Source organism: Diadema antillarum, unplaced genomic scaffold (assembly GCF_040938485.1).
Source record: "Diadema antillarum isolate AM-2024a unplaced genomic scaffold, OU_Dant_1.0 seq00000143_RagTag, whole genome shotgun sequence".
Taxonomy (NCBI): domain Eukaryota; kingdom Metazoa; phylum Echinodermata; class Echinoidea; order Diadematoida; family Diadematidae; genus Diadema; species Diadema antillarum.
In genome coordinates, this window is record NW_027271219.1 from 410808 (window position 1) to 438127 (window position 27320).

A 27320-nucleotide genomic window follows, 5' to 3' on the forward strand; every position below is an offset into this window, starting at 1 on the left:
GGATGAATGGAAAAGCATGTATAAGGGGATTTGAGGACCTTTACTTGACTTTTGACCCTTTTATAAGTTTATGCATAGAGTAATTTTCAAGGTATGGAGAAAGAGTGGGATTTCTGTATTAGATAGTAAATTGTTAGCATTTTATCCTGGCATTTTAGCCTGCCCTTTGACCCTTGACCTTTGACCCTGTGACCATAAAATTGCAAATAGAATCACTATCAGGCAGAACATGCATAAATATGTACTAAGTTTCAAGATACCTCGAGTCACTTCCCAGATATGAAGGAAGAAGTGAACTTCAGCACTTTTACTTGATCTTTGACCTTTTGACCTTTGACCTTTTTGGTAAAAAAAAACTTCCAAGAAAATCTCTACTGGGTAATACATATATTATATACCAAGTTTAAAAAAACAAATCCTGCAGGCACTGCATAAATATGAGGGAACACAAATTTTGAAGAGTTGAACTTGACCTTTGACCCTGACCTTTTACCCCATGACCCCCAGATTCCCTGGATAATCACTGCCAGTCAGTACGTATGCATATGTACTATGTTCCATGAAGATACCTTGAAAGCTTTCACAGATACGGAGAAAAAGAATGAAATTCTAATATTTTCACTTGACCTTTCACCTTTGACCTCATGACCCGAAATTCTCTCTGGAGAATACCATCGGGCATTGCATAGATATGGGGAAATAGTGAACTTTTGAACATATGACCTTGACCTTTGACCTTGAGCATGTGCAACCAAAAGCTGATAGGCACAACTTCACCCCCTCATATGTATAACAAGCCAAGTTTCATTACGATAGCTCAGAAGCTTTTTAGTTACGCTGTCCACAAAATTGAGTATATGAATATAAGAACGACCCAAGTCCATGGAAGGCCATTTCGAGTAAAGTAAAAAAAAAACTTCATATCTTTTTTATTTGTCCAATAATATTCTATTTAACTGTGATTGGAAGGCAACATTGTATATACAAATTAGAACATGTATTATTATGACAATTAACATTTACATTAATTGTGGAGAGGCCATTTTGTGTGGTGGACTTGGGTCGTTCTTTGATTCATATGGACTTGGGTCGTTCTTTGATTCATATACATGATATTCTGCTATAGAGATGAGAGAAGGATGAGAGAGGGCGCTATTATATGAACGTAAGAATGACCCAAGTCCTTCATTCTTACATTAATATAAGATTTAACTCATTCATTTCAGGCACTTCCAGGGGTAATTAGGATTTATCACTTATACACAAGATGAGTCCATGCATAAGCTACAATTTCCCATGTCAAATTGAATTTGGCCAAAAATTGGACTTGGGTCGTTCTTATAGTCAGGTCTTCAATTGATTACGGAAGGACGGACGAACGGAAGGACGGACGGAAGGACGATCAACCCGAAAACATAATGCCACCGTCATCACTCTTGCTTTTAAAAAAAATCGACAAAACACAACAAAATGCCTGACCCGATGAAAGATTCTTCCTCAGATTAAGGTTTGCAAAGGCGGATTGTCCTCACTTCGATAGGAAACTGCATGATATCCGCTCCACTACTTGAAGCAAATTTTCATCTATTATAAACAGCAAAGGGAATCACTATGAGATAAAATCTTCCATCTTTCTTGCGATCTCGTAGGAGAAAGCAAAACTAAATCAACAAGGAAATGTCTGTCGTAAAGGAGGGGTGACTCACCTCCCAATACGTCGTTTTTTCCCTCGTATGTCTCATACGTATTTCTCGGTGTGTTCGTTAACATATCGATTTAAAGGTTCCATTATTGTAGTTTCATCTACAATCGATATCTTATCCTTCTATTTTCACTCTATTAGGACATGATTTTGCTCTCTCCCTTCAACCGCCATTTAATGGTTTCAATGTTTTCAAGAAATGAAAGGAATTTGATATTACTCATATTACTTTTTCTCCTCTTGCGTTGAAATCATGTCCCTCAAAACCATTCCTCTCTTCTGTTGAAAAACAGAACAAAACAGAAACTTTGGAGCAACCTGTATTATTCTACCAAACATTAACCTATAGATGGATAGATATATGAAAATATATGATATATCTAGATAAAGAGTTATATATCTGTTATGGGGAAACCTGTATTATTCTGCCAAACATTAACCTATAGATGGATAAATATATGAAAATATAAGATATATCTAGATAAAAAGTTATATAGCTGTTTTTTTTTTCCTGTGGTATTCTTCTCTCCAATAAAAATAAGATAAAAGAATGCACATAGCGTGCCTATAATTAGATTGAAAATTATGAAAAGTTTAAATTCGTGCAAAGAAACTTTGATAGACAGTGATAGCTACTTACATCAAAGGGAGAAAACAAACATAGGAATGGAATAAAATGCGATAACAATAATTACCATCACTCTGGGCAAGTTCGAATTGACTTGCATTATGAAAAAAAAAATCGATCACATTTTTCATACAATAAAGAAACACGGTACCAGCTCTATAAGCCTATCCCCTGTCAATTACATATCTTCGCTCTTAAGTGCTTTTCCATCATTCTTTTCAACAATAAATGCATGCACACCAACTAGCACTATGTAGTCAGCATCATAAAAAAAAAGAAAATAAGGAGGGGGTAGAAGAAGATGCACATTCTCATTCCTTTACAAATTAATCACTAAAGACTCAGGGAATACACCAAAGTACATTTAACAATGACAATATACCAACTCAATTACTTTGATGTGAAATTGTAGAAATAGTTATTGGTATCATGATTTCACAGTGATTTTCTTTTGTTTTGTTGTTAATTTGCAAAACATGGGAATGTTAACTTTTGAACGACAATGACGTGTATTTGGTAATGTAATGAAATTATGATTAACGCTTAGCCAAACTTCTTCAGTTGTTCTATTTATATAGGCTATTGCACTTATTATTCACTGTTTGTGTTGGAAAACTTGTCAATACATTTCTAGCCATAAGAATGATAAACATTTCTAATCTTAAAGAACAGATAAAAAGGAGAACTTTTATAAATATAACCCACCATTAAAATTTTATAGTACAAAACAGTATTAAACGTGACAGTATTGATTAAATATATTGCATTGCATCTCAGCTTTCATTCCTTTTCTTTCTTTCTCTTTCTCTTATGTCACCACTTTCCAATGAACCATACCCTTGGCTACTTTTTCACGCATGCGCAGTTTCACTGTGAGCCATTTGACATTTTCCATTGATAATCTGGGAGTTAGGAAGCTTTAGCTTCACTTTCCAGGAATATTTCTGCGAAATCAAGCGCGGAAAGGAACTAAATTTTGTACTCGATAAGATAGACAGCAATAAAGCAGTTGGACACAGTTTTTAAGTGAGTATTAAGTGAGATCTCATTGGAAAGAAATCTTCACCTATTTGACTTTTTATATTGCGAAATCGTTAATTTTTCGTAGCTGTGTATTAGAAGATGCATGTTTATTGATTGAAGTTATTTCATCATATTTTGAAAGGATTTTTTGATACCTTGAGCCTCAGTGAGTTGAGTTGGACGCTTTATTAGAAGGTCATTCTGTCCGAGTGTTGACAATCCCTTGGCAGAGGGAGAATCCTTCCGCTTTAGGTAAATTTCATCACTACAAGAAATCAATAAAGGTGTTTGTGTAAAACTTTTAGCCCATGATTATCATATTTTTATATTTGTTTGTTTTTAATGTAAAATAAATCATAGTATGGTAATCATGCTTATGTGATGTTTGAATGAAAACAACAACAACAACAACAACAACAACAACAACAACAACAACAACAACAACCTGATTTGGGTAATAGGCCTAATTCGGTATTTATTGATACATACATTATGGTATCCCTGCTAAAATTGATCCTGCGCCACAGACACACATCAAAACACACACACGCAGTCACACTCGGACAGTCACACACACACACACACACACACACACACACACACACATACACACACAGGACAGTTAGGGAAAGATGTCAAAACTCATTCCGATGGGGATCTATTTAACATATACATGTAACCCAATGTATGCCTTCAGGCAAACAGCAAAACAAAGTGAGACATATCAAAATGGTATTTGAACAAACAATAAGAGAGGAAATTCTTTTAACATTCTGAACATGTTCTGCAAACTGTAAAGATAATGACTATAATTCCAAAAAAACATTCACGGAAAGTGGTATTGTAATAAAGCTCAAGTTCTTAACTCGGTTATTTTGTAAAGAACGATGAAAACAATATGGATGGGAAGCATAATTTATATTATCTATCTATTAATATACATAAACACACGCATGAATGCACACATATTCAGCGTAAGGTTAGTTTGGTTTGCAAACTGTTGTATTGCACAGATCATACATGTAAACACGCAAGTGTACTAAAGTCAGTGTGTGGTTTCGGTAGTTAAAAAAAACCCCAAAACATATATTTTATTTTAAAAATGTATTGTGAAAAAGATAATTGATAAAGACAACAGTATTCTATAGGCAGATATATGAACGAAATATCTATATGCATTGTGCGTCTTGAAATAAACAAACGCAAAGCAAGAATAACAAAAACTGATTCATTTTAGATCTATTTCTTCCGGCTCTGCCCCGAAGTATTTGCAACTGTTCAATACATTAACTATTAGTTAAAAAAAGAAATGCCTCTGCAAAGTCCCAATATGGTAGAATCATCACATAGGAAATGGGTATCTTCATGCAGTCGGGACAAGTATGAGCAGTAGCTTATAAATCTCCTTGAAGAAATACAAGTATTCCTTTATCGATCAACAGTAAATCCAAAGTACTCTACAGTGTTGACATGGCGAATTCGAATACCGTTGATTAGAAAAACTTTTCAACGTTAATATTCAAGTTAATTTTTTGGGGGCCTACCTATCCATGTACACTCATCAAAAAATGAAACTAAACACTTTTTCCAGTTAATATTTTGCATAGAAGATTTAAATAAAAATCAATGTGTCATATACCATATCAAAGATTATTTAATTGGCTATCAACCTGGCAGGTTTATACTAAGGGAAATTTTACACATGAGTGAACACATTTGTTTTTGTCCTCCAGGGCAGAAAAGTAAAAATTGCAGAATTGGACATATTGAAATTCATTTGCAAATGCCCTCTAAGATAGCGATGATAACAAAAACCAATTCAAAGCAATGAAAGACATGAAGGAAACAGCAGAAATAAGTTTCCGTTCCCTTGTTTCCCTTTATATTCAAAACAAAAACATAATGAGGAAACTCAATGTGGAACATAAGCATTTTCGTTCAATTCAAACTTTAAATGACATAGGGAGTAAGCCGTAAAGGTGATAAAATCGACAGAATTTCTTCATTTTACCTTTTAATTAAGGAATTTAGGAATGCAAGAGACAAATTCAAGATCAAAATATTGTTTCATATTTTCTTAATTTGAAATATAGTTTCAAATTTAACTTTCTTTGTTACCATAATTTTTTCTTATGTCTTTTGATTGCGGATTTGACAGAAGATTCTTCAGTTTCCTCCGTTATTTTTTGCCTTTCTTTATCTTTTGAGGGTTACATAGACATTATTGAGATCATAGCTTGAATTTTGCAAATTTATTTGCATTTCTTTTGTGTAAAATTTGTCTTTTGTTCTCATATTATATGGAAGAGCAAATACGCTTGAATAACAACTTGTCCATTTCGCAATTTTTACCTTTGTGCCTTGGAAGAGAAACACGAATGTGTTCACTCATGCGTAAAGTTAACAATTTCATTGACCTACAAGGTTGATAGCCCATTAAATTACCCTTAACATGGTATATAAAACACTATTTTTAGCCAGATAGTCTATGAGAAAGATAAACTTGAAAAAGTGTTTACTTTCTTTTTTTTTGCTGAGTGTAGATATAGTATTGAAACGAACAGGTCATTAAAAGTTTGAACTGAAACAAATTTAGCATTTTTTGAGCTCATGGCTTGGTCCTTGCATAAAACAAATAGATGGCTAAAGCATACGTGGATTTGTCTGAGAATCAGAGCACATACTTTTGTCAAGTTAATAACATAGTCTGTCTGCTCATCTATCTGTTAGAAGGAAGATTGTAATGTTCAAGGGAGAGTTATGATTAGATGTCAGGTTTAACTTCTACGAGAAGACGCAGTTGTAATGACCCGTGTCGAATAACAGAGGATAATTTGAATAAACTATTTTTTTATGATGTGTACATAGTGTGTGTGTGTGTGTGTGTGTGTGTGTGTGTATGTGTGTGTGTGTGTGTGTGTGTGTGTGATTTATCATGAAGCCACCCAAATAACCGCTACAGACTTTTTTTTTTGACAGTGTAAACATTATTGTCATTCTTTTTCTACCGATGTATTACTTAAGCTTAGGTGATTATCATCATTGAACAATGTGACACAAAGCACAAGAAATATTCTTCTCATCCTCACTCTGTGATTTTGCAACAGAATTGAACTTGCACATTTTAATTCGTCAAAACACTAAATAAACATAATTCCATAGCATCTTATTTGCGGGCCTCAAGGGATTCAATGATTTCTTCACAGCGCACACGCGCGCAGTGGCATAAACGGTTTTGAATAGACATGAATCGATCCTGATATTTCCGAAATGCGTTTTACACTTACAAAGCCGATTCTGCACTTTGCGAAAAAACGTTGACGAACACTGCAACAAACCTGCAAGAGAAGAAGGTAAGTCTTAAACGAAGCCCGTGTTTGCTGGCGATGGCGAAAGGGCAGTAATGACGTTCCGATTCCACACACACACACACACACACAAACACACACACACAAACACACACACACACAGAAAAAGCACAATGCCACAAAGAAAAAGAGAAATTCCTTTTCATACATAATTACCTACTAGATGGTAGAAGATTCCTCAATTCATAAAGTAGTTTATAAAGAAGGGCAAAATGTCATCATGTCAACATACAACTGATGTATTTCTTTACCGCTGGTAATGGACAATAAACTATTCGCAAGCATTGTTACTTCAAATACGCAAGAATCTGAGCTAAATTAATTATCGATCCTGTGAATTTGTAGGAGGTTAAGCTAATTTAAAATGATCTGTTCACAATGGTTTCATTTTTCTTGTATAAGCAGGGTTTGAACCTTCTATCTTCTCCTATTGTCTCCCCCTATCTCATAAGTTCTTCTCGGTGTGTTCTTATACAAATCGACTCAACTTTTAATTTCATTTGTTGCTGTTTCTTGTTCGATCTACCCCGAGTTCTTTTGCTTCTTGCTGCTCCATCTTCAATCGATAACCTGTCTTCATATTTTTTTTTTTCTCCAAGGACGTGATCTTTTCGTTCTCTTTTACCGCTGTTGAATGACTCAAACATTTGGAAACATACAGATTCAAAAGAAAGTCGGTAGTACTGATATAAAATTAACCCCTCTTGCATTTGTATCATATCCTTCAAAACCATTTAACCCTTCTTTTGTTAGTGAGATACGTTCGTACTGTATATCAGGAGACTGGAATATCTAAAGGCAAAAGAGATTACAAGAGAAGGAAAAAAAAACCGAACTGAACTTTAAACCCAGTCTGAGTACTTTGGACTCTATTATTCGGCCTAGTATCAATCTATTTACCGGTATGAAACGGAGTAGGAAATGTTGTTAAATATCAGACTTCATAATACAATAAACGTGTTACATCACGTAAACACCACAAACTTATTTTGGGTATATTAAAGTTTAATTCAATCCGCAAACATCCTTACAATTAAAGGATACATAATCCCCCCCCCCAATTGAATTATTGTATAACTTATTACTAGAATTTGAATTGCAGGATTTGTAGGATTTACATTATTTTTTTTTTGGGGGGGGGGGGGGGCTTGATGTCGCCATTCTCAAGATACAGCAATGCAGTTGCTGATTAAAGGGTGACATTGTCTGTGATGTTAATAGAGCCAATATGATTGTAGCTTTTAGTTCCTGAGCTACGGTATGTGTTTACGTAATTGATGACAATATTATAGAAGAGTTTATAGTGCTGATGGATATCATGACCGTTTCAAAATCGTGATTGAATCTTATAACAAACCTCTTCTATAATTCTTTTATTTCTGTAAGTTATTACAGACATCATTTATTGGTTTCGTTGAAAGCCCAATAATAACAGTAATAATAATTAAAATCATATGCATATTTACATATTAGCGAGTACATGATTATGCAGTTTTCGAAACATTTCACAGATTATACGAGACAATCAATTGTGCATGAAGGTATATGAACATGAAAAAACAACAGAGCAATAACCATGCTTCTTTCACGCAATATTATCAACTGCATATCGGCTAGAGTTCCTCCTCGTTCTTTCTCTATCTTTTCGTGTTTAAAGAGAAAGAGAGAGAGAGAGAGAGAAATTATTTATTTCAAAGAGATAACGCCGCTCGCAGGTACTGATGAACAGTGATTGGATAAGTATACTACGCAAGCGCACGTATATAACCAGTTATATAGCCGTATATAGCCAGTTTATAACCTCACCGACAGACAGCTTTAGCTTCAGTTGTGCAAGTATATTTCAGTGAAATAAAGTTCTATGATTCCTGAAGAACTGAAACATTGTTTCGCGGTACAATAGAAACTGGGATCTATATACACCAATAAAGCAGTTGACCGCAAGTCGTGCATAAACAAGTAAGTGTCACATTTTTGTTCTCCAAAATATAACGTGTATTCCATGCAGAAGGTATAAATATTAGAGTTTAGTCTGGTATAGTTTCCTTTACTCCAAACACGACAATTAAAATGGGAGAAATAAAAAATGATCTACAACAAAGGTAGGTTTCAGTTCTATTCTAAAAATGTTCGCGATAGGTCAAGGATTATAACGTTAACCGTCAAGATCATATGGCTGACACAGGCCAAACGTTAGCGGATATTATATGTGATGACGAAAAACAATTCTACCTAATATAGTAGCCGTGCATCACAAAAACCAAAAAAAAAAAAGTCACACTTGATTTCACGTGAGGACTCAAAAAGGGGAAACGGGTCAACTGAGTCAATCTTGAGTTTTTCAGATTTTCTAAGAGATATATTCTTCTTCTCCGTTACTCCTAAATTTGGGATCATAAAATGAATGGGAATGTGTGTTTTCAGCAGTTTTCCTACAACTTTTTTTTTTTGTGTATAGTAGTGAGAATAGGTGTGTTTTGGATGCACGTTATCATTTCTAGAAAATCCTTTGCATACCCTTCTCTTTCCACTCTAATAACTTTTGAAAGAATAATATACTGCTGGTTTGAAAGTGTGCACCAATCAAGAACAAATCTATTGAAAGAGCATGCTTACTTTCAGCCTAATCTTAAAAATTCCTTCATTGTTGGTGCTCCAGTGGTTTACATCCTGTTTTTGTCCCATTCATCACACAGTTATAGCGCGGTTTGGTAAGGATTTAGCGCTTGAATAGACCCGGCACTTGAGAGCCCCCTTTCTCAGTTCACACTTTTCCAGAGTGTGTGCATTCCTTTCAATATTTAGATAGGTTAGGAGAGTCAATTTGAATTGAGTTATGCACAATATTAAAGCTTAGAATCTGCTCTTTCTGAATCTGTCCTTATCTAAAAATCCTGTCAAGCTACTTTTTGTTGGTTTTGTGATGCAGGATCACATATAAGACTATGAAAAGTGTTGATAAGTTATCAGCCTGACCATAATACTGTACTCAAAGTGAAATTACCTTCGAAAAAAAGGAAAGAAAAAAAAAAAAAACTCTAGTCATATGATTTTCAATATTCGGAGATACCCACCTCGGACGTATAATATGAGATGATGTTCCTCTTCCTCCTTGGTTACAAGTTTTATTGTAATGTCACTATTTTGAGATGGCCACTCCCTTGCTGCACACAGAGAAGCTTCCTGTTGTAGTAAACTCCATCACTAGATAAATCAGAAGTGGTAATTGACTACAATTTTGTTGTCAGCAATAACGCAATTCGATCTACTTTCATATTTGCTTGTTTTGCAGCACACAAACAGAAGATGGCGTTGTCTGCCTCTACCACATTCATCACCATTCAGCTGGTAATGTTGTTTTCATATTTGGGAAGAGTAAGGGGCAGTCCAATATTCTCCGCCTTACCTGAAACAGACATCAAAACAGATAATACGTTGTGGAAAACGATCCAAACCGTGGCATACGATGTTACAATGTTCGAAGAAGAAATTACGCTGCAGATTACTAGATCACCCTTTGGGAACAGAGACCGCTTTACTATGCCTTCAAAGGCGGTATTTAGTGATTGTGTGGAAGCTTCCTGTGACGAATTGGAGTCTGATACCAGTTCTGACGTCGAGACTTCTTTCGGATGGTCTTGGCAAGCCACAATTTGGTCATGGAGGTTGATCCTTCAGATGTTCACCGCTATGCTGGGTATTGTGGGCAATTCCTTAGTGATCATCGTCCTTTTCACCCGAAGACAACTCAGCCGCTCCACAGATATCCTGATTGGTGCTTTGGCTGCAGCAGATCTTCTTGCATCCATATTCATGATACCACTCCCGCTGCCTACCACGGTCCCTTCATCAGTGCTTGGGCAGATGTACTGCAAAGTAGTTTACACCTCCATGTTTCTCTGGGTATCATTCGATGCATCAATATTTACCTTGACGACCATAGCTGTGGAAAGGTACATCGCCGTGGCATATCCTTTCCATTTTAAATATTTGGTAACTCGCAGCAGAGTCATCGTCGTAATTGTAGCGAATTGGGTCCTCGGTTTCATGATCACTTCTTTTGAATTCAAAGTCGCAAACGTTGATAACTTCACGAATCACTGCTCTTCAGCATTCCCTTCAAAAACTGTCCAGATGCTTATCGGAACAATTTTGTTCCTCTTGCAATTCGTCAGTCCCGCCTTGTTGTCACTTACTATGCAGGCAATGACGGCGCATTCCCTTTACCGCCAGTCTCGGGTGTTCCGTAAAGAGGGCAATCACGAGGGTGGATCGAACCCGTCGGCTAGGCATTTAGCAGCCAGGAAACGCGTCTTACAGATGCTGTTCATCGTGGTTCTCGTCTTCATCGTGTGCTGGGGTCCATTGCAGTGTGCCTTCTTCTTTTACAATCTAGGATTGCTCCCCGACTCGTACTTGTACAGCCCATTAGACAACGGGTTAGTCGTCCTCTCCTTCTTAAACTCCTGCGCAAACCCGATTATCTACACCGTCCGTTACCCAGAATTTCGCGCTGCGATACGAGAGCTGTTTTCTGCAAAGAAAGGGAAAAATAGGGCACCATTATTCAGTGAGCGGACAGAGGGGAAACCGGTAAAGTCTGATGAAAGTGGATGCAATGATGCCTAGTTCATTCTTGGTAATATAATTTTGTATCCAAATAAAAGTTTTTTGTTTTTTTTTTCCAAATTAAACATTTGAATTTCTCCCTCCCCCAAAAGGTCATCTGTACAATTGGTTACGTCTGTTAGTTCGAAGGCCTATATCGAATTTCACTTATCATTTTCTTCTTTGAGGGACACTTAATCAATTCAGAACACCAAAATAGCAATGTTAATTGCTATGAAAAAAACAAAACATAGCGTTAATTTGAATCAAAAACATCAAACAAACAAAAATAACCCAACAATAATTTCTTCAGCGTATGTAACATCAGGCTCTATGATATTTCTTTAAAATACTCATTGCATTGGGATCACTTTGAAGACGTCTAATTGCCATCCCCTTTTCGAGATCTTTCGTTCATTTCATTCTTAGGGTTTTTTCAATTTTACAAATTTTGCAATCGACTGTCGAACAAGATTTTAATTCTCCTTTACGTAGTTTAAGCATGGACCCTTTCATAGCATATAACTAGATTACTACATACATTTCTATGTGATTTTGCGTTCTACACTACCTTACGTTCTGCGCAGTCATAGTAATTTTAAATCTGTCAAAACCTAAGATGATGCCATGTGATGTCATGATGACCACAGCGCGAGTGTCATGGTTTAATCATTTTATTGCACAGTGATAGACGTGTGCCCTTGAATCTACTCCAAAGCTGTCTCATCCCTTAGTATATTCAATTTTATTTCATCTGCACCGACGACCTATTTACTGAACGAAACCGGCCTAAAAGTAATCGCACACATGTTTCTTTGTTTGTTTTTAAGATGCGTGATCACAAAAAAGCGACTGGATTCAGAAATGCCAAGTTTGCGTTGCCAACGCACAGTAATGTACAATGTGTTTCATTGTTTCATTCAGTTCTTATGATACAGTCTCACATTATTTTCATGAATTATGAAACTGTGAATCTGTATCTTTTAAAGTTCTTTTTTTTAATCTAAAAGTGTTTTACACTTTTTACGACTCCGCAAGGCGATGTCAGTAATTTCAATAAGCACGAGAGACATTTAAATGTAGCAAATTTAAACTGAATAAACGTTAGATTATCCAAAACCAGGAGTCGCCTTCTGTTTGGTAGAGAGTTTTCGCTACCAGCTTTCGCTACACATATTTGTCGGAATAATAATGATTTAGTGAGTGGTTTGGCCATTATTATAATCATTTTTAGTCAAGTATTAAAGGGGATGGCTAGTAACTGATCAGTGGGAATCAGTGGGAATGCTGAGGGATGATTGTTCCAATCCTTGTGGGATTCATTTAAGAGTACATTATATATCTATTCTTGTGCGAAAATTATTTGCTTCAGAATGGTCTCATATTCAAGTAATGTGCAGTTTAATGCTTCCAGGTAAGCGTCCCTGGTCAGTGACGGGGCATTAATCTGCACATTACTTGAATATGAGACCGTTCTGAAGCAAATAATTTTCACACAACAGTAGATATATAATGTACTCTTAAATGAATCCCACAAGGATTGGAACAATCATCCCTCAGCATTCCCACTGATTCCCACTGATCGGTTACTAGCCATCCCCTTTAAGAGCTTTAAGATGAAGCCCTCTACATGTTTTATTTGTTAGTGTTTTAACATTCAAATTTCGTTCGGATATATAACACTTTAAGACGACCAATGATATCTTGCTTTCGTCCATGAGTTTTGAAACATGCCCTGTCGTTTCGTTGACTTAAATAGGAAAAGGTAAGCTCCGCCCATTCAATATCCTTTGTCGTATCGAACGAAGTGGTTGGTGAAGGTAAAGAAGAAATACAATATCCAATTGTCAACACTCCGACACATTGATATTTACATGTCAAAAACGAACAGACGTATTAAGCAAACTTTGATATTCGTGAGAGACTAAACATTCTCTTAAATCATTACTCATGCAGTTTCTTTGTTCATCATCTAAATCTCTGAGGTTGAGAATTGTGATGTTGCACATACAATTTGATACTGTGTTGATATGTCAGCTTTAGCGTCTATCAAGTCTATAGCACATCACAACGGCCAGCTTTTATGTATCATTAGTTGTGTGATTGTATGTGTATGTGTGACTATATATATATATATATATATATATATATATATATATATATATATATATAAAACGAGTGTGTGAGTGCATGTATTTGGTGTTTGGTACATGTATGACATTTTCACTGCCTTCGATCACTGCGGGGTTATTAAAAGTACTGCAATTTATGTTTCAGTGGTATTAAATGGTTACTACAATGATAGCAGTTGTGTGATATTACAGTAAGAGTAATATAGCAATACCAGTGTGTTTTGCAGACAGTGAATAAATGTGCACTATTTGAAATCATCTAATCACGTCAGGAATGGCTTATTCTGTCTTGGTATTATTTGTTTAAATTTCAACTTATTGTTCACTTTAGCGTGCCGAGAATCTTACCGCACTTGAGTTTTTCGACGGACCGACAATGATGACAGCACTCTCATTACCCATCGCGACAACTGGTAGATGGCTACCAATGCCATTTAAAGTGTATCCGAAACGATCTTCTGTCGACCATTGTCAGGTTAACGAGAGGCACATTGCTAATACATGTATGTGATGTGAATACTGTAAGAAAAGGGTGAAAGAAGAACTACTACAAGAACTTGCGTGCCCTTAAAGATAGGTCATCCCTTTTGCATGCAAATATTTGAAAATTTGGTGAGAACACTAAGGCGTTGAAGAAAACACTATTTGTAGACCTACTGTAGATTTTGAACTCAAGAGAGTCTGTATTCAATTTTGTTGAGTGAAATAGACCGTTAAGATATCTCGAATAATTATTTCGTACTACGAAAAAATTACAAATCGAAATTTCTAGTCTAGATTTACAGACCTGTGTGATGCACTTATGTAGTTCATGTAAGTGGTGTGTTGTTATTTGCCATATATAACAAAGTAAAAGAAGCTATATAGTAAATTCTTCCTTTCTGACAGCTTTAACATGCATATCTTTTGCTCGAAGTATAAATATCATTCAACCACAAGAGGATTAGTATATGCAGCTGTGCCTCGTACACAGAATACGTTACGGTGAGCATTTGGTGCAGTATTTGAATTTCAACGGCTAACAACCTTCAAATATCACGGAAATGTTATAGCTTTACAATAGTCTTGTCATTCTGGTGGAATATCTCATGTTCTGTGCTATTTGGGAAGGAATGCTAAAGGGATTGCCCATCTTTAAAGTAAACCTGACCAAACGCAAATTGGTAGCAGAGAAATTTCTTACAATTGTACGAAGGATATTATGATACAAAATGATATTGATTTCCGTTTGAAATGAAATGACTGTGATTTCCCTGCTTCCCTATAATGTGTAAACTGATTGTGACCGAAGTGGAGATTGAAAAACGAAAAAAATGTTTTTCAAGGACGCAGATAATGCATGTAGAATGTATTCTCAGTTTCTCATCCAACAATCATGACAATATTTCTTAACAGCAGTCAATAAAATTCATTACACCATCTGTGAGGATAGGATTCCCAGAAATATGGAGTCAAAGATACAATTTGTTAGGGATGTTTCGTTATTGTAATGGACTTTAACATTGCACTCCCACCTCGAAGAAATATAAAGATCCTCAATGTTTCTTTGCTTGATTTAAAGGCATCATTTACCGTTTGCAGATAAAACAAAAACCCAGCTTTAATGCTTCAAATAGTTCTAAAATGGAAGTACGGGATAAAAACGACCAATATAAAAATGTTAATCAGAATGATTGTATTGTTTGATAAACAAAATTTTATATGGTAGGATGTTTGGTAAACCATCTGACCCAAACATATGCATCAAATGTGATAACTTGGACATTTTTAAAATCACTGCTCCCAATGGTAAACAATACTTTTAGTTCTGTATTCAGAATGCACCGGATCTAAACAGGAACGTGGAGTGCGTCTGCATATCACTCTTTTTTATTTTGTCATACCAACTACTTATTTGACAATTTTTTGGTGTATTTATGCATGCTAAAGGTTATGTCATGTTGTCAAGATGTCACTCATGATAAAATGTCGATGACTCATGATTTACTTGTTATTTATTCATTGGACACATCTTGGTCAATGATTTTGGGGACTTAACAAGAATTTGTTGTCAACTCTTCTGCGAACAAACATATTTGATTAATTCATTACATTACCTAAAACCTATCTTTGTTCAATTTTCTTATCGCTTGCAGCAAATTACACATATATTACACGGCCATTTTTAAAGTGATCTATCTTGATTCATGTGATTTTACTTCGAAATGATCTAAGAAAGAGTAAGTTTTACGTGAAGGAATTATTAGATTAAAGGGAAATTTGCATTCTGTTAATCCATCATACACTGTATTTCTGACCGTGCATTCTAAAACCAAGAAAAAGAATCGCACGCCCCGATTTAAGATACACAAAGACTAAAAATGGATGAAATGGGTAAGATAATTCAATAATTGATTTGTCATCAAGTGAGAAATACTGAGAGGATTGGGACATCGTGTTTTTTTTTGTGTCGTTTATTTCAACACTTTTTTGTGTAGAATAGTGTAATCGAGTATGCCTTAGAGGTATCTTTTCAATTCTTAGAACCCTTTCTTACATGATTCAATTTCAAGACGAATGAGGGCATTTTCTGTAAAAATGGACTTTTGTATCAAAACCTATTTAAATAATGAAAAGAAAGTACACACTTTTGAAAAGTGATAAATGAGAAAGGAGGCTAAATGCTTGTTCGATTCAATTTAATTTCACAATACTGTGTTCAGTGTAATAGACGGGATAATACAAGGTGTTAATCTCTAAGGCTTATCGTATTAAGCTCAAATTGAGCATACTTTCTCCACTTTCTCACACATGGGTCATTCATTGAATGTCCTATTCGAGGGACAGAGTGTTTGTCTCTAACTTGAAGGGACAGGATGATTACAAGACAACATTGCTCAGTTAGACTCGGGAATCGAAACCGCGGGTCCCCAAGATCTGGAGCCTGACGTGGTACTGACTGAGCAAAATCACGGCCCTCGAATAGACCCGCAACACAAAGCACTTGAATAGACTTTAAACTTCAAAACCTCTTTTCTCAGTAAACACCTTTCCAGGGTGTGTCCTTTCTTTCCATCATTATGTAAATGGGTTGGGAAAGTCCAATTGTATTGAGTTAAACATCATTTTGAAGTTTATAGGGTCTGTTCTTTCAGAATATTTCCTTACCTATAAATCCATGTCTGCCATTTTTTTTTTGTTCATTTCGTGATGCAGGGTTACTTATACTCCTCCTTCGTTTCTGATCTTGAAAGTACAGTATAATGCCATTAAAAAGCCCAGAAATGTCGCTGTGGCGTCTGGTATGCCTCCGCCATAATGCAAGATTCTCCTTATAGGTGTACAATACATTATGACAGTGTGTGATGACAGTTTCACATAATTGGCAAAATACTAAAATGACACGTTTGTCACAAATTCCCAGAGAATCTCTACTGGGTAATACATATGTTATATACCAAATTAAAAAAAAGAAATCCTGCAGGCGCTCCATAATTATGAGGGAAAACAAATTTTGAAGAGTAGACCTTGACCTTTGACCCTGACCTTTGACCCCATGACCCCCAAATTCCCTAGATAATCACTGCCAGTCAGTACGTATGCATATGTACTGTGTTCCATGAAGATACCTTGAAAGCTTTCAGAAAGAATGAAATCCTAAAATTTTCACTTGACCTTTCACTTTCGACCTCTTGACCCGAAATTCTCTCTGGAGAATCTTTATTTCGGTAGTTCATGTATACACTAAATTCCAAGAAAAATACCTTCGGGCATTGCATTGATATGGGGAAATATGATAAAATGAGCATGGACAAATTAACATTTGACCTTGACCTTTGACCTTGAACATGTGCAACGTAAAGCTAATAGGCACAAACTTCACCTCCTCATAATGTATAACAAGCCACGTTTCATTAGGATAGCTCAGAAGCTTTTTAGTTACGCTGTCCACAAAATTGATTACGGAAGGACGGACGGAAGGACGAACAAATCGAAAACATAATGCCTCCGGTATCACTCTTGCTTAAAAGAAAAAAAAATCGACAAAACACAACAAAATACCTTAGCCGATGAAAGATTCTTCAACAGATTAAGATTTGAAAAGGCGGATTGTCCTCACTTCGATAGGAAACTGATATGCACTGCACTACTTGAAGCAAATATTCATCCATTATAAAAAACAAATGGAATCACTATGAGATAAAATCTTCCATCTATCTTGCGATCTCATAGAAGAAAGCATAACTAAATCAACAAAGTAATGTCTGTTGTAAGGGGGGGGGGGGGATGGGGTGGGGTGACTCACCTCCCAATACGTCGGTTTTCCCCTGTATGTCTCATACGTAATTCTCGGTGTGTTGGTTAACATATCGATTTAAAGGTTCCATTGTTGTAGTTTCATCTACAATCGATATCTTATCCTTCTATTTTCACTCTATTAGGACGTGATTTTGCTCTCTCCCTTCAACCGCCATTTAATGGTTTCAATATTTTCAAGAAATCACAATGAAAGGAATTTGATTTTACTCATATTACTTTTTTTTCTTGCGTTGAAATCCTGTTCCCCAAACTATTCATCTCTCCTGTTGAAAAAAAACCCAACTTCTTAGAAACCTATATTATTCTACAAAACATCAACCTATAGATGGATGAATATACGTGTATATATATATATATATATATATATATATATATATATATCCAGATTAAAAAGTTATATAGCTGTTATTTTTTCCATGTGGTATGCTTCTCTCCACTCTCTCTTCCACTCTCCAACTATCACATGGTCCCCGCACCTGTATCCGCTAAGTGATAGGGCTTTTATTGTTATTTCCCCGTCTCTTTGGAATAAACCCCCTCTCTATATTCGTAATGCTGAAAATGTTGATAAGTTCAAGTCATTGTTTAAAACTTATCTGTTTAATCAACTTTAATTATGTTTTTGGTGTTGTTGCTGTTGTTATATTATAATATGTACATGTACGTAATGCTGTATTACATTTCAATGTCATACTTCTTTTTCCCGGATCGATGCGCTTAGAAACATCAGTATTAAGCGCTCTATGATATATATCAAATAGCTATATATTATCAATATCATTAACAAAGGAAGAATGCACCTAGCATGCCTAACGTATAAATTTGTGCAAAGAAACTTTGATAGACAGTGATAGCTGGTTACATAAAGGGGAGGGGGTTAGAAACAAACACAGGAATAATATAAAATGCGATCACATTAATTACCTTCACTCTGGGCAAGTTCGAATTGACTTGCATTATAAAAACAAAATCGATCACATTATGCAATAAAGAAACACAATACCAGCTCTATAGGCCTTTCCCCTGTCAATTACATATATTCGCTCTTTATTGCTTTTCCATCATTCTTTTCAACAATTATGCATGCACACCAACTCACACTATGTAGTCAGCGTCATAAAAAAGAAAAAAGAAAAAAGAAGAGGGTACAAGAAGATGCACATTCTCATTCCTCTACACATTAATCACTAAAAACGTACGGAATAGACAAAAGCACATTTAACAATAACAATATACCAACTGAATTACTCTGCTTGTGAAATTGTAGGAATAGTTATTGGTATTATAAATTTAGAGGGATTTTTTTTTGTTTTCTTGTTATTTTGCATAACCAGGGGATATTTCATTTTGAAAGACAATGACGTGTATTTGGTAATAAAATTAAATTATGATTAACGCCTAACCAAACTTCTTCAGTTGTTCTATTTCTATAGGCTATTGCACTTACTATTCACTGTTTGTATTGGATAACATGTCAATACATTTCTAGCCATATGAATATAAACATTTCTAATCTTAAAGAACAGGTATAAAGGAGAACTTTTATAGATATAATCTACCAATAAAATGTGATAGTACAAAATAGCATTAAACGTGACAGAATTGATTATAAATATTGCACTGCATCTCAGCTTTCATTCCTTTTCTTTCTTTCTCTTTCTCTTATGTCACCACTTTCCAATAAGCCATATCATTGGCTACTTTTTCACGCATGCGCAGTTTTACTAAGAGCCATTTGACATTTTCCATTGATAATCTGGGAGTTAGGAAGCTTTAGCTTCACTTTGCAGGAATATTTCTGCGAAATCAAGTGCGGAGAGGAACTAAATTTTGTACTCGCTAAGGCTGGTTTTCAACAGCAATAGAGCAGTTGGACACAGTTTTTAAGTGAGTATCATGTTTCCTTTCCTGCAGAATGTGTTTATATCCATATCTATATCTATATCTATACCTATGTCTATGTCTACATCTATATATCTATATATATATGTGTGTGTGTGTGTGTGTGTGTGTGTTTGTGTGTATTTCCTTATAAAACATTTATTCATAGATGTATGATTGGCCATCTGCAATGTAACAATTGAATAAAAGATATTGGTACGTATTAGCTCCGTTGATAAAAACAACAAACACATACCGTCAATGATTCCAACGTTGTACTGTATGAAATAACTTTTATGATAGACCAAATTTTCTTGACAGCGTGTAATGGCAAAAATCTAACCTACCGAGTAATGGGTAATGAATAAAAAAATGTATATACACACATATCGCGATAATGACATATTAAGTGAGATCTCATTGGAAAGAAATCTTCACATATTAGACTTTTTATACGGCGAAATCGTTAATTTTTCGTAGCTGCGTATTAGAAGATGCATGTTTACTAATCAAAGTTATTTCATCATATTTTGAAAGGATTTTTTGATACCTTGAGCCTCAGTGAACTGAGTTGGACGTTTTATTAAAAGGTCATTCTGTCCGAGTGCTGACAATCCCTTGGCAGAAGGAGAATCCTTCCGTTTTTGATAGAAATCAAGAAATCAGTAAAAATGTTTCTGTAAATCTTTTAGCCCATGATTATCATATATTTGTTTGTTTTTAATGTTTGTTTAATTCTTCAGGATAGAAAGGAACTATGGCACTGTCTGCCTTTACGACATTTAGAAGCATTCGACTGATAATGCTGCTTTTATGCTTGGAAAGAGGGAAGGCTGTTCCGATTACATTCAACACCTCACCTGCAACCGATAGCAAAGCGGATGGCATGTTGTTGAAAACAATCCACATCGAACCATATGGTGTGACGGTGTTTGAAAAAGAAGCAACAACGCAGATCCTTGGAGACGACCTCGGGAGCAGTGGTGGCTGGACCACGCCCTCCGAAGTAAAATCAGCATCTCTAAGAGCAGTATTTCTGGACTCTGTGGAGCCTCCAGCTGACGGATTTGGATCTGATAATTCTACTGCCTGGGCCTTTTCCAGATGGTCCTCGCAACATACAGTGTGGTCATGGTGGTTGATAACTCAGATGATTATCGCCATGCTGGGTATTGTGGGAAATTGTGGGAAATTGTGGGAATACAAAAAAGAGTGGATTTCGAGTGAAATTTGAGTGAATTTTAAGTGAAAATGCTCATTTTCACTCATTTTGGAGTGACGTCAGGGATCACTCCAAAATCTTCGAGTGGTCCCTGACGTCACTCCAAAATGAGTGAAAATGAGCATTTTCACTCAAAATTCACTCCAATTTCAATCGAAATTCACTCTTTTTTGTATTCACTCTTTTTAGAGTGAAAATTTTCACTCGATTTTTTTTAGAGAGTACATAACTTCTTTATTATATGATGTATGACCGTCATATTTGGCACATGGGTAGAGCAACTCATGCTCTACATGACCCAAAATTTCTCAAGGTTACCCACTGAGGGCACTATTTCCCAAAATATAAAAAATACATAGAAAATTTGCTAAAATCATGTTTTTTCTTTCCATTTCTTTATCCCCAGTAAATATGTTGTTATTTTATATCAATCATTTTCATATTTACTACAAAGGAAGAGCAAGTCAACGTTCACTATTTGTTATGGTTGAAATTTCTCAAGGTCAACATATGGGGGCGTAATTCATTACAATATAAAGAAATATATGAAACCTATTACGTATTGCTTGGAATGGGTGCATATATTTGTATCACATTTCATATTTCCAAAAATACTGACATTTTAAGTTTACAGATTGATATTATGATAAACAAATGATATTCCAGGCAAAGCTTGTGTGAAGATAACACAAAATAAAAAGGTAATCTTTGAAAAATGCTGTATTTTCGATTATTTCTATTATATCTATTGTTTGATGCCTATGTTATATAGAAAATAAAGGAAATAATAAGAAGACCATTTCAGGGTAATTCTCAAACATAATTACTTCACATTTCTTTCCTTTAGCAAACTATAGCCAAGAAAACCCCAATTTCATCCATAATTATATTGTTAACTGAAATTGAAACAGAAAATCATACAAAATCTGACTAACATGGTTGTCAGTTTACGGTTGCCATAGCAAAGAGGAATATCGGACATACCTAAATTATATATCAAAATGTTTGTAATAAGATTTTAGGAAAAGCCACCAAATTTGGTTGAAATCGGGTAAAGGGTTTAGGAGCGGCAAATGAAGATATGGTAGGGGGCACAATGTGCCCCCTCCCTTGGGCTTTATAGGGTTAAACTACTCACCTCAACACTACAAAGTTAACCTGGATAAAACGGATAGGACCCCTAAGATTTTCCCTCATTCTCTCCTTAATAGCATTAATTCATTACTGCACGTTTTAATACAAATTTACATGTCATGACTTTTCATTTTATTTTTTTATTTTTAACCCTATAGCTTACCAACGAAAAAGTACGCTTTTAATTCCATTGATGGATAATGCAGTGTACGTGTATATTCCTTCTTTAGAAAGGAATTTATCTGCATTCTTGAATAAATTTCCTTTAAGAACAAGAACAATCAATTGCTTTCTTCTGCTCTTTTCCAAGGTTGTTTCGAATAACCATTTCTCTGTAAATATATACTCTAAAAAGCTAATATCAGAATATCGTCGGCTTTGCTCTCTGTATTAACATAGATTTTGAAGGGAATTTTGTGTCCATACATTGCTGGAAACAACATTTGCCTGTAATTTGAAGTCAAATATGTGTTAAAAGTACGGTAAATGGTACAATTATGCAGAATGACATGCTTATTGAGCTTTTTGAAAATATGGGCATTAGTTCTTAAGTATTGACAGCTGAATCCTGATTGGATATTACTGGTTGCCATGGCAACAGGAAAAAAAAAATTTTGAACAATAATCAATAGAAACGTTTGTTTTTAATTCACCTATCTACAAAAAAAAACTGAACAAAAAATACCAAAGTTTGCAGCAGTTGGAGGCATTTTTTGGATTATCAATCACCTGTATACAATATTTTAACTTACAATGTACCCCATTGTTTTGCTGACATCTCTAGCAACATATATATATATGGTTTTACGGTGTTTTGAGGAATTATTCATGAAATAACTGCAAAAAACTGTGATTATGTTGTAATTTTCAGTGCCAGCCGTAACCGACCCCAGTCTAGTTTTTAGTCGTTTTTATTTCGTTTTCATCTCTCCGAGTTGCAGCTTGCGCATGTGTGGAAGCCCACTTTATTGTGCTAAGCCGAGCGAAGGCGCATACCAAGTGATTGCGACGCCCGAACGGTTTGGGGTCACAATCACTGGGTATGCAACCTCACTCGGCTTGCTGCAACTCGGAAAAAATATACACGAAATAAAAACGGCTAGAAACTAAACTACATTGACCTCAGCTAGTGGGTTTGCTGGCAAAAACCCTTGTTTGCCGAGGAAAAAGTCTGCGTGCGCTAAGACTATTACACGCACCACTGGCACTGGCGCCTGTAGCAGTGCTAGTGGTGCGTGTAGTAGTCTTGGCGTGCGCAGACTCTTTTTCGAACAATAAGGTCTTGTCGCAACTAAAATGACCTGTAAAATTTTATTGATACCACAATTTCGAATCACATACTACCTAGGGGTGTTCCAGAGAGTCCAACCGACCACCCTATGCAGTCAAACCTTTTCTGCGGGGTGGGTTGAACGAAGTCATTTTTTCTGGGTCCCTGCGCCTGGACTAGTGATAGAAGTGTTCATTTCGGAAAACGCCTGCTTGTTAGCGAGGAGTCCATATTCAAACGACAAAGTTTTCTGAAAACTTATTATTTGTCCATAAAAAGAGTATACATTTTTGCTCGTGACTGAGCAAATGTGAGGTACTAGTATAAGTATAATGTCTTGTGCAAGCTTAAGCATACAGTGTAGGTGCTTGGTGCAGTGTACAATGCATTATGTACATACACTTTATGTGTGTCAATTGTGAATGAGACGTGTTCTTCTGCTAATCGGGTACTCCGCTTAATTGGGTAAGAAACGCTCTGCTAGAGCCTACCCGATTATGCGGAGAGTACTGTAGAAATCTTTCGTTACACTATTTTGTCGGAATGATAACGAACAGATACTACACAGTTCTATCACTATGTAATTACTTAGTCACGTACACAGTGCTTGAGATGCAGATCTCTGCATCTATTGAGAGGTTTTCCATGCAGATTTTGAGCGGATATCAATTAGCACATTAAGAAAATTAATCACGGCTTGCCTTCGTCCACGAGCTTTGGAACTTACCCCGATGGACTGTCATTTTGTTGACTGAAGAAAAGCTCCTGACATTCAACATGCTATGTCGTGACAAAGTGGTTGATGAAGGTAACGAAAAAGTATCTGCAATACTACAGCCGATGTATTTTTTTTACACGTTGAAGCAAACGGGGATATTCCCGAGAGAAAAAGGCTCCTAGAGTCTTTGCGTTTATTACTCAAGTCTCTGATAACGAAAATTGTGATATTGCACATACAAGGGAATACTGTGTTTATACGTCAGTCTTAAGGATGATCAATTTAAACGTATTGTTTGATTGTGTGTGTGTGCATGCAAAAAAACAATCATATAATGAAGTATGCGAGTGCGTGTGTGTTTGGTAGTGCCTACAGGTAGTATAACATGTTCAATGCCTACTACGGGAATTTTAAAGATACTGCAATCGATGTTTACAATGGTATTTAACGGTTACTTCTGTGAAAGCAGTTATGACATAAAAATTAGAATACAATAGCAGTGCCGGTATGGATTGTATGCACGTAATACAGAGAGTGAATAAATGAGCTTTGTTTCAAATCATCCAATCACGTTTAGCGATGGCTTATATTGAATTGTTTATTTGTTTAGATTTAAGCTTTATCGCTCACTTTCACCCTCACCTTCCAATTAAAAGATAAGGAAAACGTTCTTAAGCATACCGAGAATCTTGCCGTTCTTGACAAACGGAAAGACAATGACGACATCAGCACGCCCTCCTCAGTCCATTACCACGTGATTACCTACCGCGAAAGTTGATAGAACGCTGTCGGTGCCAAGAGTGTATCCATAGGAAGTCGAATCTTCATTCCACAAAATATCATTTCATATGAAAAGTATACATTCCATGGACCTGTTATTGACATATGTCAATGTTAATGTTATTCCTCCTGCTCTCTGAAAGAGGTAAGTCTACAGTGCTTATTCATTATGCAAGAAAAGTGAAAAAAGTTCAATTTTCTTTATATTTCCTTTATATGGTATTACATATGTGACATCACGATCCATAGTGTGTATAGTCTTCTAATGCAACGGTCTCATCACAAAAACCTTAAAAAATTCACAGCTTTTGAACGAATTGTCCTATTTTCCTCAAACGTTTATTGATGAATTCTTCTAATATTGTTCCATTCGTTCACTGAACATGTATTTTTGGGATTCATACTCCTTTGAATACATAGTAACGTGAAGTTGTTCTTCAGATACTGACTATCTGTAGCCTCGAAGACAATTTGTTCCGTTGTTAGTAATTACATCCCCCCCACAAAAAAGAGCACAATGCTTTCAGTTATATTTCCCAAAACCGTTGACAAAACAAGTTTGGTATTACTAAAAAGAATGTACTTGGTTTTCTAAAGATCTGCTTGACAATTCATTAGCTTTCATTTTTACTTATTTATTTTTTTTTAGATATAAACGCAGACCTGGTAAAATTCTTAAGCATCTTTAAGTTTTCTCTATCTTTATATTTTTGATAAAGCAATTCTTCTGCATTATCTAGAATAAAAAAGAAAAAAAAACTGCTAAAAACGAAAGGAAAATTGTGGGTTTGTTAACGTTTCTAGCGAACATGTTTTTCCTAAATATAGTAAAATATGTCTTAGAGGTCCCGTATTATTGTCTTATAGCCCTTTACACACACTTCACTTTCAAGGCTAATAACGTTTGAATAGATAGCAACTGTTCAGAAAGTTGGTATATGAAAGTCATAAATGTGGCCTATCATCGCAAAACGACAAGAAGTCATTATGACATGGATTCTTAGGTAAGAGCAGATATGCTACAATTAGACTGTCAGCTTAAAATCTATCGAGATAATGCAGGAAAAGAACACGGAAAAAGAGAAAGGAGACTCAAGTACGTATTTAGATAAGGGCGTAATCTCACAAACATGTGCTAGTGCAGTGGATAGGACAAAAAAAAAACCAGGATGTGTATCTCCAAGGCAACCTCAATGAATGGAATATCAGATTGAACTGAAATTGAACATTATTATGAAACACATATATTTATACCATGCAGATTTGCATATTTTTGTAAACATCAACACATTTTGTAAACATACAATGGTACACAGGTATACGGCAAACTGTACACTATAGTGTTAGATACATTACTCCATATTCATTTCAAAACTAGGCCTATGCATATGAATTTGATTCAGAAGAAACAGGTGCAATATTTAATGTGGATGTAGTTTCTTTTGTTATTGAGTGTTCTGTGTTACTTACATATGTAAATGACATGTATGTTGTTATTACCTTCTCTGTTTCATTTTGAAATGTGTGTTCTTTATGTGTAGTTGTGTGTGCCACTTGATTCATGCAGAGTTTCCACGTATGGACAATAAATAAATGAAATGAAATGGAATGAAACGAAGTTCTATTCATGACTAATAACAACTTTCATAATAGTAGCATCATCGCACTAATAGTTTCGACAAGAACTTGCTCGTTTTGTCTCATTTCTCCATTTGATAAGACGGATGGATAGCCCATATTCAGAAGTATTCCGCACTAGCTGGTCTTCCATTACATAGGGTCCAGTTGGACGTGAGGCAGGAACACTTCCACGGGTTATGCATCCTGCTCTACACGATAAATGACTGAGTGAGCTTTACGTGTAGAAGTTGTGACTTTCTCATGCACGGGAACTGTATTTTATGTCCTATCCAAGGGACAAAGTGTTTGTTTCTTATACTAGAGGGGACAAGATGATTTACATTGCCCAATATGGACTGTGGAATCGAACCCGGGTCCTCTACCAACTGAACCAAATCACCGCCCTCCTTTAGACCCACAACACAACACTTGAATAGACAGTAAACTTCAAAGCCATTTTACTCAGTAAACACCTTTTCAGGGTGATTTCTTTCTTTCTTTCCAGTATAAAGGTAGAGTAAGAAAGTCCATTTGTCAAGTTATACATAATTCTAAGGCGTCCATCAATCCGTAACGAAAAATCCATGTCTGTCGAAATTTTGGTCATTTTGTGATGCAGGGTCACATGTATATATGTTCATGTATTATTCATTACTTGATTATGTATATATATACAAATATGTGTGTGTTGGTGTGTGTGTGTGCGTGCGTGTGTGTGTGTATGTATGTGTGTGCGCGTGCGCGTGTATTTTATGTTCGTTTTTTATCATTGAAGTGCATTATAGTTGCATTACAGTGAATTAACACCCTTGATAGGAATTAAAAAAATCCACGATAAAACACAACAATAAAGCCGATGAAAATAAGTCTTCAATAGTTTAAGATTTACAACGGCAGAATTTCTCCTTGTCGATAGGCAATTGGTTTTCTCGTCA

General features: G+C 35.6%; 1 protein-coding gene across 1 annotated transcript; it reads left to right on the plus strand.

Moving 5' to 3' along the window:
• The first annotated feature begins 10195 nt into the window (after positions 1-10195).
• On the plus strand, positions 10196-11350 carry LOC139727693 (cholecystokinin receptor type A-like). Its single transcript, XM_071638673.1, has one exon. It carries the CDS (start codon positions 10196-10198, stop codon positions 11348-11350), a length of 1155 nt encoding a protein of 384 aa, XP_071494774.1.
• The last annotated feature ends 15970 nt before the right edge of the window (positions 11351-27320 follow it).

Excerpts from the sequence above, each read along its gene's own strand:
- LOC139727693 (XM_071638673.1), top strand. The coding sequence starts at position 10,196 with ATGTTCGAAGAAGAAATTACGCTGCAGATTACTAGATCACCCTTTGGG.